Raw genomic sequence first — 22181 nt, 5'->3', positions numbered from 1 at the left:
ACAATCTAGAAGTTCTGCCTGCACACACAAACATCTGTCAGAAGAAGAGCATTAATGTGAGAGAACAAAACACAGCTTCTTTCTGCCACTGCCAGAGATGGAGAAAATATGGGGAAGATTACTTTACCACCTCAATCACTGAATTTTAAGAATTTAAATCTTTGCATTTCCTTAAAATGCTGAGCACATGGATTTAGAGCTTCTGTGTGAACAAGGCAGAAATATCAACTAGTTTAACACAAAATCTAGGAGGTATCAAGTAAACAGGTAAAACAGGAAGCAGAGCAAGATTCGAGAAGCTGATGCTCGGCTGAAAACTATGTCACAAATAGGAAGTGACAAACAGAGAACTCTCAGGATGTCGCAATACTACTTTTCTTTGCCATACAAAAACACACTAAACTTACATGTAACTCAGTTTGCAGTATTTTATACAACATTTTGAAGGATTTAAGAAAACCTTAAAGTTCTTTCGAATTGCTTTATAACCTTTTTAAATGTAACAGGGGAGATAGAACTTATTTGCAAAAATGAATCATACAAAATTATTTTCTAGTTAGTTTGAAGCAGATAAAATGAACGAAAAAATATATCTGTTATCTTTAGCACCAATCAATCACACATAGTGGTCATTGTTCATTCATGAAAAATCCAATTAATTTTCTACTCTAAAGACATTTATTAAATCAAAGAGATAATCTTTAAAGTAATCCACATTTCATTAAAAATGGAATAAAATTCACAATTTCAGACACTAAACTGATAGAGGATTAAAATATTGTTTGTCTATCATAGAGCAATAATCATAAACCAATGCTCTGTAGCACTCTGTAAATGTGTTACAATGAAGCCAAATAAATATAAATATAGGGAAAAAAAGGCAGACAGCATAACATAATATTACAATAAAACAAATGTAATCCTTTTCCTATCAGGACTTACTCCTAAGACATATTTTTACTTGCTAAGAATCAAAATACCTAGACTTTTCTGTAATTAGCATTTGCCTTCTACAAACTCCAAGGATTAAAACGGAAAATATGAACTGCCACTATGTAAAGATAATAAAATCAGCAAATTACATGACTATGTGGAAAGGCTGTACCTTAGACATTGTTTGAAAGCTCCGCACCTCATCCAAGTTCATCCTTTATCAACCTGGTTTCTACAAACACAGCTCAGCTAAATGACTGCCACATAACAACAGATTTTCAAGAACATGTTTTTCAACAGAGACTTTAATGTTCTTATTTTACTAGCAGCCTGGTAGAGGTGATGTAGGCTTTTTTTAATGTTATTCTGCCAAGCTGCCAAGCTGCTGCCTGCTGCCCAATTTCGGTTATAATGATAGAATAGGGTACTATTTCCTGCTGCCAAAATCTGAATTAGTTTGGTACTAGTATTGTACAGTAGAGCTGTACAAGTTAGTATGCATTTGGTGATAAAATAAAAAAAAATACCATTGTGCAGTTTTGGAGGGCAGATTCCTTGATGAGTTTTTGGAATTGGAACCAATGGAACCACTGGGCTTTGTTTCTCAGAAGTCAGCAAAAGGAGAATCTGTTGCCCTGTACATTTCTGCTCACTGCAGTTATCTGTTGCCTTGGCTTATAGCCACGTTCTTCAAACCATATCAGTCCATCTTTGTTCTGTCATCACGTATCTTCTGACTTTGATCCTGACACTTCCCACTGGAAAGAACTATTTGGATTACATGGAGTTCACAGAAAAAACATTCTGTAATACCTTCTATCACCCTTAACTTAATCTTAACTGCAGAGGTCCTTTCCAGGGAAGGGAACATATAAGTATACAAAACATCTTGGCGTGAGAAGATACACAACTTGGGGATGGGGTGGCAGTCATTATTCAGCTTACCACAAAGCCCGAAAATGAAACTCATTAACTTTTTTTCCTACTTAATATAGAAACATTAACTGGCCTGCTTCTATTAACAGCTTTAAAAAAGGTTGTAATCAGGTAGGCAAAAATCCCATAATCAACAGTTTGCCATCTTTGCTTCAACACAAATATCTATGAAAATGTTACATGAGTAATGAAACTATTTCAGTCTTGTTGTTCACATAAGGCAACATTCATAGGATTAAAAGCACAAAGTAATTTAGACTTTGCTGTGATGTTATGTGAGTGAATCTAAATTATAAAGTTCTGTTTGTGAAATAAATGGCTTTCTCAAGTTGGATGTTATTACTATCCTCTACCAAATAAAAATCTCTAGGCTGTTGTTTAATCACATTAGAGAAATGACTATTATAATGAACCTCTGGTAATTATGCTGCCCTGGTTGACATGAAAATGAGGATTGAACATATTAGCATTTAAACTGGTGATTCTAAATGGGCAACACTGGATGAATATGGGACCTTGTTAAAAGCATAGGGAATTGGTTACGGGTTCTATTATGCCAACTGTGTACCGTGCTGCCAAAAAATCAAGCCATCAGTGAACACGAGTGTTCTCATTCTTAAGAGGGCATTGATGCAGGCCAGGAGTTCCAAACTTTTCATCATACAATCATTACTAAATCAATCAATAGTACACAATCAATACTAAATGAGATACATGTATTTTTATTAATAGTTCTGTAAATTTAAATTTACTATTGCAAGTATCAACTCAATTTCTTTAAAGCCAGTCAGTGAAACAGGTAAGGGTTGCTAAGTGCTGGATTTGAAATGAGGTGTAAGGGTGATAGCTGCAATCTTATCGGGACTATGTATTTTAGTGTTTTATTTGGTTGTGCATTATTAAAATATTTAATTGTAAATGAGACTATCTATCTGGTTACTTACTTTGCAATTTCCAGATCTACTTAAAACTACCAGGAAATACAAGGAAATAAAGATGTGCCACAAAAATGAAGAAACGTTATGATATCATTATGGGAAGGTATTTGTTCATATTTTTATATAACAGATTTGCATATTTAAACAGTGCTTCCAAACTTAAAAGCAGCTGAAATGTCTGTGAAATAAACAAAGAAAATCTTCGAAATTTATAGTTGCTAAATAACTTTTGAACTTGAAAATTTTATGCTTTTATTTTTCAGTGAGCTTGATTTTTCCACTACATCAAATTTGGTATTTTTAATCTTCATTCTGCCCAAATAGTATTAAAATTACCAATTAATTTTCAATTTCATGTTTCTTGGACCTGAAAGAATACAGTTCTCTGTAATCACATAACCAAATGCAATGGCAAATTCATCTGCTCAGTGACACAAGCCAAAAATCTATCACTCATGCTCAATTCTACTCTCTTTCATTTATTATAACTGATCTACAGACAAGTCCTTTACATTTACCACTAAAATAAATGTCTATCTTTCTTATTTCTTTTTTTCTTAATTAATTAATTTATCTTATGACACACATTTCCAAAAGCTTTGAGATTTCCCCTCTATGAGCTAAGAGCACGTTCCAGGTCTTCCATTTGGGTAGGCAAAAATCTTAAGTATCTGAGCCATCATGGTTGCCTCTAAAATTTTTATTGATAATAGTTGAAGCCAGGGACCGGAGGCAGGCCCTGAGCTAAAGTACTATATGATGGGATGTCGAAATTGCAATCATTAGGCTAAATGTCCACCCCTGAATGAACAATTCTCAGTTTCATTAAAATATCACTTGTGGGATAGGCACAATGCCTTAACAGGCTAATCCCTAGGCTACAAGTGCCAGGATCTCATATGGGCACCAGTTCATGTCCCCAGTTGCTCCACTTCCCATCCAGCTCACTATTATGTACTGGGAAATCATTAGAGAATGGTTCAAAGAGGATGGCACCCACATGGGAGACCTGGAAGAAGCTCTTGACTTTGGATTGGCTTAGATCTGGCCATTGTGGTTATTTGGAGAATGAACCAGAGAATGCAAGATCTTTCTCCCTGTCTCTGCTGTTCTCTATAAACCTTCCTTTCCAATAAAAACAGATAAATCATTAAAAATATTTTAAAAATATGACATGCTTAGCTTTGTTTCATTTACTATTTGTTGCCCCTTAGGCCACAGTCCATTACTGAGTTACCAATATACTTTTCTGACATTTTTCCTTTCTGCATTCAAGAAAAATGAAATCCCCACATCAGACTAATTTTGAAGAAGTATACAGATCCAACAGGAAGGAAGAATGATGTACATTTGTTTTCTTGGAGGGAAAAACACATGAGATCCAGAAAGAGCATGTAGGTATTTAGAGGGAAAAATTACAGTTATTTATCAGTGACGACAAGTTTCCAAAGGGATGGCAGCTTTTTCAAAGTTAATCCCATTTTTGGGACTAGGAATAATCACATCCACAGTTTCTTAAAGTATGGGCTAATTTATCACGGTTGATCATAGTTTCCATCATCTTAAAAAAGTGGTCCAAAAATCTTTAAATTTATTCCTGATGTTTTCTTATTTCCTTGAATATGTGCCTGGCTAAACTGAGCTTCTTAAGGACAATTTACCCAGCTATTAAGTCACCTTTCATTGTTGTAAATTCTGTAAAGTAGGCTTAAGACTGGAATCTCAAACCAGACAAATTAGACTCATTTAACTTAACCTATGATGGGTATGGTAAAATGTAGTCAAATAAGTTTCCACACACAAGGATCCATAAAACTTCTCTGTCTCTCTTTTTTTTAAGATGTATTTATTTCACTTGAAATCAGTATTAATTAGATAGGCAGAGAGAAACTGAGAGTGAGAGAGATCAAGTATTTGCATCCACTGGTTCACTCTCTAAATGGTCACAACAGCCATAGACAGGCTGGTGAGAAGCTGGGGCAGCAGTTCCTTCTGGGTCTCCCACATGAGAGCAGGGCCCAAAGCCTTGGATCCTCCCCTGATGCTTTCCCGGCCATTAGCAGGGAACTGGATGGAAAGTGGAACTCATGCTTCCTAATATGGTACTAACTTTGGACACCAGCATCTCAAGTGAAGGGTTAGCATGCTACACCACTGTGCCAGCTACAATCCCTATTGTAATTTTAACTTTGTGACAGATTATTTGTACATTTTTTCATCGTGCTTGTTATTTTTGAAAGTCTGTCACTTACACAGACATTTTCATCCATTTGTGTACTCAAAGAAAGGGGCACGAATGAAATATTTGACAAAAGCAGCATGAGCCAAAATTAAGATTATAAAAATATGGCTTAAAAAAATTCTGCTCCGGGCGCGGCAGCATGGCCTAGCGGCTAAAGTCCTCGCCTTGAACGTGCCAGGATCCCATATGGGCGCCGGTTCTAATCCCGGCAGCTCCACTTCCCATCCAGCTCCCTGCTTGTGGCCTGGGAAAGCAGTCGAAGATGGCCCAAAGCTTTGGGACCCTGCACCCGCGTGGGAGACCCGGAAGAGGTTTCTGATTCCCGGCTTCGGATTGGTGCGCACCAGCCCGTTGCGGCTCACTTGGGGAGTGAAACATCGGACAGAAGATCTTCCTCTCTGTCTCTCCTCCTCTATGTATATCCGGCTTTCCAATAATAATAAAATCTTTAAAAAAAAATTCTGCTCTGTATCAAGTAACTGGGGAGTAGACAGCAAAGGAGGAAACTACTGCCAAAGGAAATAAATAAATTACTACCAGCATTGATAGGTTTTATCAGCTACATTTGGATAAAATGTTCTGTGCATACTAGACTTTTGTATAGTGACAGTTATTTTGCTCTTAATATTGGAAAATATGTATACATTCATGCTAATACAAATTTAATTTTTTTAGGAGCAGGGGAAGGACCTATATCATCACTGTTTAACATAAGCAACATTCTGGAAAATTACTAGTCAAACTATTGTCAGGATAGTGATATGTCTAACGGAGCCAAAGACACCTTTCATATCTGTCCACTTCAGGCTATCAAAAGGATCAGACACTGTTACTGAATGAACGAGTGAAAGCTGATGTGTCTTTCAAATTTTAGAATTATTTTTTTTTAAATTATTTATTATTTAACTTCAGTAATTACATTGTATTATGTGACACAGTTACATAGATGCTTGGGTTCTCCCCACCCCTCCGCAAGCCCTCCCACCATGGTGGATTCCTCCACCTTGTTGTATAACCACAGCTCAAGTTCAGTTGAGATTTCCCCATTGCAAGCGTATACCAAACATAGAGTCCAGCATCTTGTTGTCCCGTCAAGTTCAACGGCTTCTTAGGTATACCCTCTCTGGTCTGAAGACAGAGCCAGCAGAGTATCATCCCAGTCAATTGAAAGCTCCAACATACCATCAGCAAAAATTTACATCATTATGGAATTAATTGACATAGTAATGAGTAACCAATATGTTAAAAGTAAATGCGAGTTCTTAACCACCTTCTGTGACCACCTCACCTATACTTCAATTTTAGTTTATACACAACATATAACATTCAAAACATAACATGTTATACATAACATCATATCATCTTAAATTAAGGCAAACATGTGGTATTTAACCTTTTGGGATTGGCTCATTTCCCTTAGCATTATGGTTTCCAGTTGGGCCCATTTGGCCACAAAGAACTGCATTTTGTTTTTTTTAATAGCTGAGTAGTATTCCATGGAGTAGATGAACCATAGCTTTCTTATCCAATCCTCTGTTGATGGGCATTTTGGTTGTTTCCATGTTTTTGCAATTACTGATTGTGCTGCTATGAACATAGGAGTGCATGTTGGTTTCTCATAGAACAAGTGTTCTGGATATATTCCTAGGAGTGCTATTGCTGGATCATACGGTATGTTGAATTTGAGTTGTTTGAATATTCTCCATACTGATTTCCATAGAGGCTGTACCAGCCTGCAGCCCCACCAGCAGTGGAGTAGGGTTCCCTTTTCCCCACAACCTCGCCAACAAGTGTCGTTGGTGCTTTTATTCATGTGGGCCAGTCTTACTGGCGTTAGGTGGTACCTCATTGATGTTTTAATTTGGATTTCCCTTATTGCCAGGGAACTTGAGCATTTTTTCATATGTTTATTTGCCATTTGGGTTTGTTCCTTTGTGAAGTGTTTGCCCATTTCCCGTGCCCATTTCTTGAGTGGCTTGTTTGTTTTGGTGTTTTGGTTGTTTTGTAGCTCTTTGTATATTCTGGATATTAGCCCTCTATCACCTATGGCACCTTCTCCAGGATCGACCACATGATAGGACACAAAGCAAACCTAAATAACTTCAAAAAGATAGGAATCATACCATGTACCCTCTCAGACCACCACGGAATGAAGCTGGAAATCAGCAATTCAAAATGCCCCAGGAAATACAGAAACTCTTGGAGGCTGAACAATATGCTACTAAACGAACAATGGATCAGAGAAGAAATTAAAGATGAGATCAAAAAATTTATGGAAACCAATGAAAACTCTGACACAACATTCCAAAATTTGTGGGACACTGCCAAAGCAGTGCTATGGGGTAAACTCATCGCAATTGGAGCTCATGTCAAGGCCCAAGAGAGGCGCCAAATACAGGAACTAAACACACACCTCCAGGAACTGGAAAAACAACAGCAGAAGAGCCCCACACACAATAGGAAACAAGAAATCATCAAAACAAGGGAGGAAATCAACCAGATAGAAATAAAAAAACCATACACAAAATCAATGAATCAAAAAGCTGGTTTTTTGAGAAGATAAACAAGATAGACACTCCACTGGCCCGACTGACAAAGAAAAAACAAGAGAAGGCAAGAATTAACAGCATCAAAGATGAAAAAGGCAACATAACAACAGACACCGCATCCATTAAGGCCATAATTAGAAATTACTACAAAGCACTGTACTCCAACAAATCAGAAGATCACCAAGAAATGGAAAAGTTCTTAGACTTCTACCACTTGCCAAAACTTAGCCCAGAGGCAACAAACGACCTGAACAAACCCATAACTGAAGTAGAGATTGAATCAGTGATTAAAGACCTCCCAACAAAGAAAAGCCCAGGCCCAGACGGCTTCACTACAGAATTCTACAAAACATTCCGAACAGAACTGACCCCAATCCTCTACAAACTCTTCAAAACAATAGAAAAAGAGGCAACCCTTCCAAACTCATTCTATGAAGCCAACATTACCTTAATCCCAAAACCAGACAGAGAACTAACAGAGAAGGAAAACTACAGACCTATCTCTTTGATGAACATTGATGCTAAGATTCTCAACAAAATCCTAGAATTACTTTTTAACAATGGCATCTAGGGAAACACTTTTGAGTTCCTGTTTTCAGATTTCATTGGATGCCAGTGATTAAAAATTCCAGGTAAGTTATTATAGCAGCAGCAAGTGTGCGTGTTTATTCTAGACTGATATCATAACAGAGATTCCATGTTTCAAATACATAACAGATACAGGGCTAGCTATGTGGCATGGTAGGTTAAGCCACCATCTGCAATACCAGCACAGCCTCAAGTCCTGCTTGCTCCAGTTCCCATCCAGCTCATTGACAAGGCAGCTAAGAAAGCAGCAAAAGATGCCCCAAGTACTTGGGGCCCAGGCACCCATTGGGAGATTTGATGGAATTCTAGGCTCCTGGCTTTTGGTGTGGCCTACCCTGGACACTGGCAATATTGAGAGTTAACTAGCAGGTGGAAGATCTCTTTCCCTCTCCATAACTCTGATTTTCAAATAAATAAATTTATTCAAACAGCATTGAGGGGCCAGGACAGCCGCACGGTAAGCCAGGTCTCTATCTGCCTGTTCTCCACTTGTGACTGCACTCCCTGCTAATGTCCTGGCAAGGAAGCAGAAGCAGGGCCAAGGCTTTGGGCTCCTGCATCCACATAGGCGACCTGGACACAGCTCCTGGCTCCAGGTTTTAGAATTTTGCAGTTCCTGCCATTGTGACCATTTGGGGAGTGAAGCAGAGGATGAAAGATCTCTCTCCTTCTATCCCTGTATTTGGGCCTTTCCAAGAAAAATAACATCTAAAAAGCCATTGATTATTATTAGGTGACAGAGTCCAAATGCTTCTATGTAATAATTTTTGTGGGAAACTTGAGAGTTCCTAACTTCATATTGGAATCTAACCACCGTTTTTTGTTATTACTTCTAGTTGAAAATAGAAGTCTGACAACAGTTCAGACATTTTTGGTGTGAGTAACATATCTAGAAACAGTTTCTATTGTGAAGATGTTTTTTCAAACATAGATTCTGGAATCAGATCTGGCGACAGGGAACTCAAGCTGATTGGTCCTGGAGTTCTGAGTTGACTTATTTGTTGTTCTGTTGACTTTCTCCTGTTTAGCCAATTTGGCTCTACTTCGAAATATCCTATCATTGTAAAATAAATCATGGGCTGCATGGGGGTGAGGGGATGACCTTGTCATCTCTCTGTTTCTAAATCAAGGAGGAAAATATTTCTCACAAGATGTTATAGACTATAAATCCTGACAGTTTGTGGGATCAAGACACAGCCCTAAACCAATCATAGAAGTGAATAGGATTTGTTATTCCTATGAGCGTCTCCAAATGTGTTCACTAGACTAGCTTTGTAAGCAGTTAACTTGCAAGAAATGTTAATTCCTGTGTCTCTGCCTAGAGTTGTGATTTACCAACTATTTAGCTGAAAGTCCACCACACACTTACGACAACAGGCATCCCAATTAAAGCCCAGCTCTGAGAACGGCTGATTCAGGACAATCACATTCATTCTGTGGTCATGTGTAAAGCTCCCCTAAGTAGCTGAGGCACTTAGTCCTCAAAGTATCAGAACATGTTCCCTCTGCATGATTGCCCTGCCATCTCTTACACGGGTGACTTCTCACTTCAATATCGCCTTATCAGTGGCCATTCTCAGACAGCTGTACACAAACCGGTAATGCCCTGACACACTTCCACACCACTGCTTACCCCTGTGACCTGCTTACCAGTGTAGTCACCATCCAAGACTTGTCATCATCTGAAATACTTGTTTCTGACCGGAGTATTCCTATTAATCAAATTTAAGTAGCATGAGAGCAGGGGCTTAGTTCTATTTGATCACAGTTGTTTCCTCAAAGGCTAAATCACTGCCCGGCATATAATGGGCTTGAAATAAATATTTTAATTGAATAATTAGAAAACTGATACCCAAATGAAATTGGAAGGCATTAAAGAATAGCTAATGGGCAGAAAAATAACAGGTTAGGTTTAGGGGTAGAGTTAGTTGCCTCTGCCAAAACAAACCACATGCAAATGGAGTGCTGGAACAAAATCCACTCATGTCATGCCTTCACATCTGTCAGTATATTTATCCCCATGTATTTACTTCTATTGTAGCTATCGTGAATGGGACTGAACTTGCAAGTTGATTCTCAGCAATGGCATTGTTGGGCTAGAAAATACTACTGATTTTTCTGTATGGATTTTATGCCCTGCAACTTTGTTAAACTTTCTCATAAGTTCCAGTAATTTTTCATAGGAATTCTTTGGTGTTCCTATGTGTAGAATCTTATACTTTGCAAACAGGGTGAAGTTGACTCCCTCATTTCCTACTTGAATCCCCCTTTGGTTTCTTATTCTTTGCAATGGTGGCCAACATGTTAAGAACCATGCTGAATAGCAATTATGAAACTAGGCTTCCTTGTCAGGTTCTGAATCTTAGTAGAAATGCTTCCAACTGTTCCCCATTAAATATGAGTCTGTCATATATTGTCTTAACTATGTTGCATTATATTCTTTCTACACTCAATTTGCTTAAGGTATTTATTAAGGATATTCTAGTCCATAATCATGATATCTTTACCTTAATTATAATGTTTTATTATTTTCAATCTTGAGGAATTCAATAATTGAATATACCGAGGCCAAATAACTCCATTTTCCTTATAACTTTCTTCCATTTTATGTATACTATATGAAAAGATAAGATAGTGACATAAGATAGTGACCTTATATGCACAAACAATAATCTACCCATTTGTTAAAGATTTAATTTGTTTTTACTTTAAATGCAGCTTTACAAAGAGAAGGAGAAAAAGAGTCTTTTCATCTGTTGGTTTACTCCCCCAGATGATTACAATGGATGGAGCTAAGGTGATCAGAAACCAGGAACTTCTGGGTCCCCTTGCAGGTACAGTGTCCCAGGGACTTGGGCCATCCTCCACTGCTTTCCCAGGCCATAAACATGGAGGTGGATGAGAAGTGGATCAGCCAGGACACCAGCTGATGCACATCTGGGAGGCCACTGGATAGGTGGAGGCTTAGCCTATTATAACATGGCACCAGACTTCAATCTATGCAATTTTTTTTTAAATAAAGCAAACATTTATTAAACTGTGATAAAAACATTCCATCAAATTACAAAACCTGAGTAAGAAAAACAAACAGCACATGCTTAACTGTAGTTGACATTCAAATAAAATTTGCATTCCCAAAATATTATACAGTAATTAGAAAACACCAGCCAAAGTAATATTAGGATACTTTTACGTGCGGTCTCAACAAATTTGAACAGAAGCAAATTTTAACAAAGGTAAATTTTACAGTGAAACATAGCAGTAGATTAAGGATCTTAACATGTTTATTTTACTGCTATTTGACACTATGATACAAAAATAAGAGGATTTACTTGACATTTTTAATAAATATCTCATGGGCTGTTGAGTGCCTTACTGGTGAAAAGATTTAACTGGCTAATCTCATCAATCCATTTTGTACATTTAGTAAGCATCATCTCTGCCCTACATAACTCTTAATGCAATTCACAGCACACAAATGGTTATCATATTAAATACATAATCAACTCGGACTTCTCAACAACGAGGAAATTAGTAAACCATCAAATGGACTGCTTACCATACACTTTCCTCATAACTAAATAACACACAAAAAAATCAAAATAATATTTGTCATCACTCTAAACTATTGCCAGCAACTGACGGAAACTGCCAATTTGCCATATTCATGTTCACAACGTGCTAAATATACTCTGCTGTTACTTCATCCATGGAATGCCTACATGCCTAGAACAGAGAATTTTCATCATCTCTTGCCGTGGGACCTGACTTGCAGCAATCTATATTTAGATCAGAACTCCATGGGCACTTGATGAACTCCACCTTTCCATGTTGGCTTCCTCATATGAGAGAGAATATATGGTATTTATTCTTTTGTGATTGACTCATTTCGCTGAGCATAATAGTTTCTAGTTGGGACCACCTGGATTTGAATAGAATAATATCATTCTTCTTGACAGCTAAATAATATTCCATTGAATAGATGTACCACAGTTTTTTTAACCATTCTTCCTTAGACGCACATCTGGTTTGTTTCCATGACATTGCTATTGTGGATTGTGCTGCTGTGAATATAGGATTACAGATCCCCTTCTCGTATGCAGATTTTACTTCTGTTGGGTATATTCCTAAGAGCGGGATTGCTGGGTCATATGGCAGGTTTCTTTGCAATTTTCCAAGCACTCTCCATATGGATTTCCACAATAATTGTACTAGCCTACACTCCCACCAGCAGTGAAGGAGGGTACCTTTTTCCCCACATCCATGCCAGCATGTGTTGTTTTTCGAATTCTGGATGTAGGCCAGTCTCACAGGAGTTAGGTGGTACCTCAAGGTGGTTTTCATTTGTATCTCTCTGATGGCTAGAGAGCCTGAGCATCTTTTCATATGTTTATTAGCTATTTGTATCTGTTCTTTTGAGAAACGTCTGTTCATTTCCTTTGCCCATTTTGCTGCAGGGTTTGAATCTATGCAATTTTAAAGTTAACAAATATTTAACTTATACCTTAGTTTGAATTGAACAAAACGAGTAAGCATTCATTTTTGAAGGTTCTCAGATCATTATCTTTTTTTTTTCAGTGACTGAGATATTTGTCCGGAAATGTTGTGTGAAAAAAGTTTAGTTAGCATAAAAAAGAAGCATATTAAGAAGAATCATTAGTGGAGGATATCCCAGACATAGAGTACTGATGATGGAAGTGGCATCAACTTTAAGAATCATTCAAAAATATCATGAAGGGAGCCATTTTGAAGACACCATATCCTTTTCAAATGTATAGTTTTAATCTTATGTTCCAGAACCATAAAAACTGCTTATTTCTTTTTTGCTTTGAATGTAAAATTTAAAGACACTTAAAGAAATAAAGTTTATCATTAGAAAAATATGAAGTATTCATGTGTCATCGTCAGAATTACTACTCAAAGTAAGTGAAGTTTATTTAAATAATGAAATATTCCAACAGTTACTATGAAATAGCTGCTAAGTGATCAATGGGTCGGTAGCATACACAACATGGATATACTGGACAAAGCCTGGGCAGAGGTGAGTGGGATGGCACCAAGGTTTCACCACATTATTCATAGCAGCACATCATTTTAAGATAATTCTTGCTTACTTTTTGTACTTTCTGCTTAATATTTTTAGACAGTTACTGACAAGGGTCAATGAATCTTTATTAACCAAATCCAAAGATGTGGGCGATTACTGTATAAATATTTCAGTCCTCCCAATGAATTTTCTATTTCATGTTTCTGGGATCCGAAAGGCCTCCCAATGAGTAGGTTTGCTATTTTTCCTATTTGGTGTTCTAAAATGAACAAGCAGTAAAAATATAAAAGCAAAAAATAGGATTTTAGAATTCAGATCATTAAAAAGGTGTGCTCTCCTACATACTACATCACAAGGGTCCACTGAGAGGCAGAACACAGAGGCTACCAGGCTACGTGATCAAAGAGGAACCACTCTAAACAGACCCCAACTCACTGTTTCTAAGTTTCTTGTAACTATTGCTCAGCAACATGGTAATGCCCATTTTGGATGAAAACGCTGCTGTAGTTTGCACAGCACAGATCTGACACCAGGATTTAATGGGGATTGAGAGAGGGACAAAAAGACACACAGCCCAGGTAGGGACAAATAACTAAATAAGAAAGTTTTAAATGTTAAGACTTGTTTATAGGTAACTCTTCTCAGTTACAGAATTGCAACACTGTATCTAAAGAGACTTCTTAGAGGCTTATGTAAAGATTCTCACATTTCTGTTTCTATTTTAAATCCAGAAAAGCATAGGTGATACACATCTAAATGTATTCCATAATTATCTTCTAAAATTCCAGCTTTAAATCCTTAACCATGCATTACATTTTAAAGTAAAATGAATGCTTATGCATTTTTATGCATCTGTAGATATTTTCTCATTTCCTTCATTAGGGGTTGCCATGTTTTGAAACTAACACAAGGCTTCTTAATATGAGAATAGATCAAGCATATTTCTTTACTACTGTGACTATGATAATTCTCATGAATCAAGGGAAAGATTTTACTGCCTTTACAAATCAAGAGTAAAACACAAATGTTAATTGAGTAGATTGATGATTAGATGAAGGAAAAATATGAAATGCAAGCACAGAATATGGCCAGTCATTTTTAATTGAATAATACGTCTCATACCACTTAACACTCCTAATAGCAAACCACCTGGAGCACCAACCCGCAAGGAATCCCAAGTCCACACACAGAGAGACTTTGCGTTTTCCCTTGCAAGAATAAAGCTTGTAGCTTCTCTCCCTTACTGGCACAAACAACTGCTGAAAGATAATTATTAACACAGAGAACAAGGGCAATTTCCACTCATTAAGAATTGTAAGTATTTATTCAAAGATGAAAATGTTTTCTCAAAGAAATTAAGTAGCTAAGTCATCATACACACGGTCAGTAAGAATCAGCCTGGGTATTAGCCATTACAGATAACATCTTTTGGCATTAGCATTTTTTTTAAAAAAGTCTTTTTGGCATAACACTGAATCCAATTCCTACACATAGATTCTTAGGCATGGACTAGTTGGGTTATTGTTATGTTTGTGTAGCAGAAATAGGAACAGAAAGTTTTAAATGAAGCAACTCACTATTTTTGAGCCGCTCTTACTGACAGATACTCTGATGCCAGTGGTTTATCAGTTGCACAAAAGAGCAGGCACTATATAGTAGAAATAAGCCCATATATCATTTTCTTAATCCTTCTTATCTTCATAACAATATTCTTTGCTTTTTGTCAATCTAAGATTTTTTTTTTCAACTAGAATTACAACCTTAGTCAAGTACCAGAGGCTGGGCTGTGACATCTCATAATGTGTTGAAGATACCCAAGTGAGTTCGAGAACTTGGCTTGGTTTAACTGGACACTATTAAAAATGCTTTGTAACCAAAATGTTGTGCTTAATTAGCCATGACAAAGGCAACAAGCTCTTTAATTTCCAAAAGGGACAAAAAGTTAAAAAAAAAATTAAAAAGCAAGCACTTACCTTTTGTAGCAATTCGTACACACTGGGTTTTAGTTTCCTGATGGGGGAGAAATAAAAGAAATGGTAAATGTAATGGTGATACTTCCTGCTTTATAAGTTCTAACTACTATGAAATTCAATCTAGTTTGGGGTCATCAAAACAGGATTATAAATACTAGAAGGACATTGAAAAGTGCACCTTTTTATTTTAATAGGTATAATCAGAGAATTGGTTTAAAATCTTGAGTAAATCTTATAAATCTAATATTCTAAACACATTAATATTTGTTTCATCTTGAAATGGAATTGAAAATTTGGGATGAGAGATATAACATTCTATGTGCATTTAATTTTACTTCTTAAACTATTAGGATGAAAAATGTCTGTGTAAAGCTAATATAGATCAGATCTATTTTTTTTTTTCAACCGATAGTTGTAGACTCAGACAAAAGTCAAACATTACATACTCTCACTTCAAGTATAACCAAGAGCTAAATGACAGTCCTTAGGAAGATCATCAGAATGCTGTGTCACAGCGGCAAAACTGTGATCGGGTATTTCTTTTCCTTAACTTCCTTGGTAGGAGTGAAAATAGCTTTTAGCCATTGACTGTTATCCTCCTTTTCTACACAGAGGAAATAGAGAAAGTAGAAGCAAAGGCACGGAAGGACAAGGATTATTAGTGTTATTTTTCTTTAATTTTTGGAAAAGCAGGTAACAAATGTCTCTATCAGCTACTGTTGAATGCATGCCTTGCTCCTGCAGAAATTCGTTTATTTCCTGTATATGTAGGAATACCCAACAGTTCGAAATGAGTCAAGGCCAAGGGGCAAAAATAAATGCAATTAATCTTCAGAATTCATTTAAAACCCCATGTTGAGTAGTTCTACATGTCAATAAACCAGAGACGTCTTAAATTTTCTAGAAAGCATTTATTATTCTTAAAATACTATATAAAGGGGGGAGGTGTTTTTTAAAAACTCATGAAGATCTACACCTGTATTACTTAACTGTGACACGAGGTCCTCATAGAAAGCTGTGAGAGCATTCCACGTTGTACTAAAGGGCCAAAGGGATTTTAACTCCCTAAAAGTGATTTCTGTTAACTATCTTGATAGACACGATCAGGCTCTGTTGGTACTAGTCACATCGAGTTTGTTAAGTCTTCTAACTGTTATAAAGCTCAGTTTACATGTTAGCAATTAGAAGGAAAAATTCATATTAAATCTTCTAACAGTTGCCAAAGAAACTCTTCATATATAAAAGGCATTCATTAACAATGCTTTCATCCAAAGACCAGATAGCTGAAATTCATTCGAAACTCTCATCTTTCTAAGCTCAGAACTATGCTTTCCGCTTCTATGTCACTGTCTGCCCTAAACGCTTTAATAAAGTGGGCACTGGATTTTAATGATAACTCCGGTGGCCCAGTTCTGCAGACAGCAACTAGGACAAGAGCTTCTCAGCCTCCAGCTCTCAAGTATACCTCGGCAGATGCCACGGCATTTGTCTTTGCCAGACCCTGTGAGTCAACTCTGAGCAGAAAAGACAAAGCTCACATTCAAAAGCAGTTAATCAATGCTCAAGTTGTCCTGGCCCCTGAAGAAATGTAAATGAATTGTTATGTTTGCCAGTTAAATGAGCCCAGGATATAATATAACTGACACAATTATAAGTCACATATATCACATCCGCTTTCCTGAGCCCACCTGAGGGACTCAATTAAACAAACCTAGCAATTTCTCTCATAGCTACACATTCATAAATGCAATATTATACTACTGGATTTTACATCGTGGAAATTCATTTCTTCAATATTTTTGCTGTGTTCCTCTGCCATTAAGTAAATAAATAAATAAGTTACTTTTAGGAAACAAAATCTTTCAAAGAGAACAGCATGAGCCCTGAAAAGCCACGTCGTTTCCTCACATAAGGAACCATATGTGGTTTCTAATGTCCTGTTGTGTTTTCTTCTCCAATATTCATTTGGGATCAGCAGTAGCAGCATTTGAGAACAACTGTGCTCAAAATGGGAAAAGGAGGGGCAACCGGGGAAATGGAACTCAGGCTTGGGTAATGGCGCAGCATCCAGCCCTTGCCCAGCAGCCTTCTGTGTGGGTTCTGTCAGGTATACCACAGGTGCCCCATTACTTTGTAATCAACAGATCATTCCTTGTTATTTACTATGTGGCTTGTAACTCCTGAAAAGTTTATAAGGGTTTATTAGCCTGGTGTGGAACATGCATTCTGTTTATCCTGTAGAAAACTTCATCTTTCATAGCATACCACTACCGAAAAGGAAGATCAAACAATGCTGCATAAGCAGGTGGAGTTAGGCAATAGCAACCCACCTTTTCAACTCATTTTACGCACAACTGCTATTGTGGATTTTCCTAAAAAAGGCTCCAGCTGAAGCAGTAACTAGGAAACAGGAATCCTGGGAAAAAAGTGGCATGTAGCCCTTGCCTGACAACAAGGCTCCAGTCACACACTGTGAAGAACTGAAACAATACTCCCTACACACCAATATTTTTTTTAAAAAAACTTCACTCTGATTTTGCCTGACAAATGCTACCATTATTTATACAATTTGACTCCCTTTTTTTCTCCAAACAGTGAAAAGGCACATCATGCAGGAAGCCCACCTTCTCCACACTGCTCATGGCCTGAAAATAGATGTTGTATCCCTTGCGGGGAGCCAGAGGGGGGTTCCAAAAACCTTGATATGTCCTGTTGTCCCCCACTGTGAACGGGGCAGGTTCTGGGAGGTTTCCAGGTGGGAGTTCTGCCGCAAAGTAATAAGGTGCACCCCCACTCATGGCATGCTGGTAGGTCACAGGAATTTGGTAGCACTCCATGGCCCCTGCTTCTCTCTTGGTTCGGTGTGGGTGCAGCTCCTCCACGACGATCTGATAGGCACTTTTGGAAAACAAAACAAAAAAAAAGGTTCAAGTTCAGAGACTGGAGACACTAAGTCTTAAAATGCAAAACGGGGACAAATGGTTTCATGAGAACATGTCCCACAAACAAGTATTTACATTCAATCTTAATCCTTGTTGTCAACTATGTCGCAATAAAATAGAATTTCATTTCACCTGGGTTCTGCTTTCTTAAGATCACTGGAGTCCCTAAGGAATTTGAAAAGGGAAGAAAACACCACCATAGAACTTGTCACGTTTTCAAATGTGGAGAAAGAAGTCACCTGAACAAGGACCCTGCCTTTAACTGGCGACATGGCATGGATTCAGTTCTTTGATATTTTAAACTGCTTAACCTGAATATTTTCTCTCGAAATGATAGTAGGGACAGCCCAGCTCCAAGGCCCAGCAGAACTGCTGCCTTGGGGCAGTGCCGGGAGCCAGGATTTGCAGTTGTCACAGCCTTTGAGACAGAATGCACTGACAAGCGTCTCCACCTCTTGACCCTGCCTCAGCATCCGTGCTGGCTCAGGGCTGTGCAGATCTAAAGTACAAGTGAAATGCGGAGATACAGCACAGATGGACAGGAATCTGTCCTCGCCAGGCAAATAGACCTCTCCTCCTTCTGGAGTTGTTAATAGTAATATGTTACAAATTGTAGAAACAGATGGCATTTGGCCTATGAAAGCTCTAATCGATGCCATCTAATACATTTATTGAAATACTTAGAAGTTTTCTACAATAGCTATGATTTCTAGATTAGAAAGTAGAAAAAAATTATTACGTTTTCTCTGTCTTTTATCAATTCCAAAAGCTTTAAAAATATATTTTAGAGGAAATCACTGATGTACATTTTTCAAAAAAGGATACATATATATAAGTTGTTATTAATGTATCTTTCATATCATATTTGAAAGCAAGTATATGCCAAATTTTCTGAAAACTAACAGCATAATGCCTGTGAGGTCAAAAAAAGGTGTTTATAGGGGCTGCAGGTTCAATCTTGACTGTTTAAGAAAATATGATTCTTCTATATGGAAAGCAGTCATAATTCAAGGACTCTCCAGCAGGAATAGAGTATTTTCTTCTACAGATTTCAACCCACCAGAGTGAGATACAGAGCAGAAAATAGGGAAGTTTGGCAGACAAAGAAACTGAACTTCATCATAAGAAAATTACATAGTTTATAATCTGGTACAAAACTCAAACTCAATATAAATTCTTGCCACTCTTAGATACAAAATCTTCATGGACTGAAAGCAGATTGAACAGAGCAGATTAATTAATGAAAAGAAAGGATTAAACTAAAATGAATTTATAAGCTAACGTTTCTTTAGTTCTCCTAATTTTTCTGGTTCTTATTTTCCACAAAAACATTGCTAAGACATGGGTAGGCTGGCATTTGCCTTCGTTCTTTAGCAACAGGAAAGAAACAATTATTTGAGCAAGAAGTAAGGCTGAGGCTCGCAATGTTTCAAACACGTGCCCTGCGTCATTCCCCTACACCTCTGCCAGGGTGGGTCGCTAAACTTAGAATGCTACTGACAAGACGCATATTCACGGAGGGATGCACAGAGCAGACACTTGCCAATTTTAAAAATATGGAAAAATATGTAAGCAAAGCCCTCGAGAAAGAAGAAAAGAATGATCATATTTGACATATGCCATGTTCAGCAAGTGTAGCACTTTCTCATTTTATTTTTAATTTAAAATTCTGATTTCTCTGTTAACCACTTGCCTATGCTGTGGAAACATCCACTGTGCAATAAAATCATACACGTCGTATAACAAACCTAACCCTACATTCTTTCCCTAATAAAAAAAAGTAGGGTTAAGTAATTCTATTAAGAGCTAAGTAATTCTATTGTGGGGGGAGAGAGTGTACAGAAGTTAAGATGTTTCAAGCAAGATAGCTTGAAACTGCTGATCAGTTAGGGACACAGCAAACTGCCAGTGTCAGAGAATAATGAAGGAAGAAAAAATGATGTTCTTTGAGAAGAACAGAATATGATTCTACACAAGATAAATGTCAACATCTTGCACTCATGTTTCAGCTTTAGCACTATTCTTAATGAAATGAAAGATAAATGAATATAAGAAAATAACTCAGATATAAACACAAATACTGTATGGAAATAATGCTTTTAAATGATTTATTTTTATTTAAAAGGTAATTTCAGAGAGAGAAAGAGTGAGATCTTCCATCTACCGGTTCACTTCGATAACTGCAGCTGTGCCTATCTGTATCTGGGAGTCAAGATCTTGTTCTGGGTCTCCATATTATGGCAGGGCTCAAGGGCCTGGGCTCCTCTTGGGTGCCTTCCCAAGCCATCAGCAAAGAGCTGGATAGGAAGTGGAGCCACCTAGGACTTGAACTGGCTCCCTTATGCAATGTTGGATCCCCAGCTGGAAGCTAAGCCTGCTATGCTAAGATTGGACGCTATGGTCTTTCATTTTAATTGTGTAATAGTAACATATATTTCCTTTACTAATAATTGTAATATATATATATTACTTTACTCTTTGGATGGCCACGGAATCAGTGATGTGCTACAACTGGGAATCCGAGAAAAAAGCCAAATGGGTCTCCTATAAGCCATGGACCTACATTTTTCTTTCTCTATTTCCCCCCTACATTTCTAGAGTATGATGGTCTATAGCTCCTTAAGATTCACATATTAAACCCCTAACTCCAAGGTGACAATATGTGGGGACGGAGCTTTGAGAAAGTCATCAGATAAGATAAGCAACCCTCAACAAAGAAATAATTATGACAGCACCATGACCTTGTACTTCCCTGCCTCTTTGCTAAAGTTACCCAGTACATTTGTTACAGATCTGAGCAGAATAATATACAAGCAGATGAAGCATTCTGAAAACTGGCACATTCCAGGCATATTCCCTGAAACATACTTGGGGTAGTTTCTGTATTATAGTTAGCATGTTGATTGGAAAGCCTGCATTCCATATTGCAGTGTCTGAGTGTAAGACACAGCTTCCTCTCAAATTCACTGCTCTGCTCTGCCGGCCCTAGAAACCAGCAGGTGATGGCTCAGCCACCCACGCTGGAGACCTGGAGTCAGTGCCTGGCTCCTGGGTTTGGTTCTGTCCAGTCTCCACCATTGTAGACATTTGGGGAGTAAACCTGTGGATGGGAGATTCCTCTCTCTCTCTCTGACTCTCAAATAAATGAATGAATGTAATAATGAAATACAGTTTCTGCAGTGATTAACATCTGATGGCTCAATGTGGAGATCTCTACACTCCGCGTTCATCCTACTTGGCCACTTTCTAAGTGTCTGGTGAAATGCTTCATCATATAAAATTTAGCTCAGTTTCTGAACACATTTTAATTCTTACTGATTCACCAGCCATCATGCTTTTTAATCAAGTGAGGTATCAAATACCACAATGGGCACTTAGTAAGCATTTGCAGAATAAATTTAATTTGCTATTTTTATTGACGTTTTTGCTTAGTTGGGACACACAAAGTACTCCTTTCCTTTATTCAGAAGTACTGCTACATCTTATACGTTCTGAAAACTATTTGAAAACTGCAGTTCCTCAACTAACTTTGCTTTTGTTACATGGAGTTCATTTGTTTATACACAATCATTGAAGCTCCCATTGTAGGCACAGAGCAGAGAGCGATGAAAGAGGGTTGCATCTTTCATGGACTTCACAGTCACATTTCATTGGTAAAATCTTGAACGTTCTACCATTGTTATAGTATTTCTGTCCCTTTATGCAGCTTAACATAACTGCAAAACCCAAACTATCCACCTTTTGTAAAAATCCTCTTTATTTGTCCTTGCAAACACTAAAAGTAACAGGAGCAGTCATCCAAAGGTAGATTTCTAGTAATCTTAAATTATCTCACATATTCTGTTTTTCTATACTGTCAAGCCAGGCTGAAACTGTACCATCCTTCATCTATAATAGCTAAGCAAGGAAATATCCCTTTCCAACTTAAAATCTTGACTGACTTGTCTGCTACACTGTCATTTTTCATTTTAGAATCCCCTCCCATGCTACCTTTTCAAAATACTGAAAATAGAAACATGTCTCTCCATATAAT

At 37.5% G+C, this 22181-nt stretch overlaps 1 protein-coding gene across 4 annotated transcripts in view; it reads right to left on the bottom strand.

Annotated features, from left to right (window-relative positions):
- PTPRK (protein tyrosine phosphatase receptor type K) overlaps nucleotides 1-22181 on the bottom strand; it is a 543822-nt gene that overhangs the window by 87623 nt on the left and 434018 nt on the right. For all 4 annotated transcript variants that reach the window (XM_058676844.1, XM_058676903.1, XM_058676779.1 and 1 more), the window contains exons 12-13: nucleotides 17831-18104; nucleotides 15207-15243 (exon numbers count right to left, since the gene is read on the bottom strand). In XM_058676844.1, the coding sequence (XP_058532827.1) occupies nucleotides 15207-15243; nucleotides 17831-18104 (311 nt within the window). The remainder of the gene's footprint in view (nucleotides 1-15206; nucleotides 15244-17830; nucleotides 18105-22181) is intronic.

This window comes from Ochotona princeps, chromosome 1 (assembly GCF_030435755.1).
Source record: "Ochotona princeps isolate mOchPri1 chromosome 1, mOchPri1.hap1, whole genome shotgun sequence".
Classification (NCBI taxonomy): domain Eukaryota; kingdom Metazoa; phylum Chordata; class Mammalia; order Lagomorpha; family Ochotonidae; genus Ochotona; species Ochotona princeps.
Note: the sequence above shows the minus strand (reverse complement) of the source record. Positions and strands in the feature narration are given on the sequence as shown.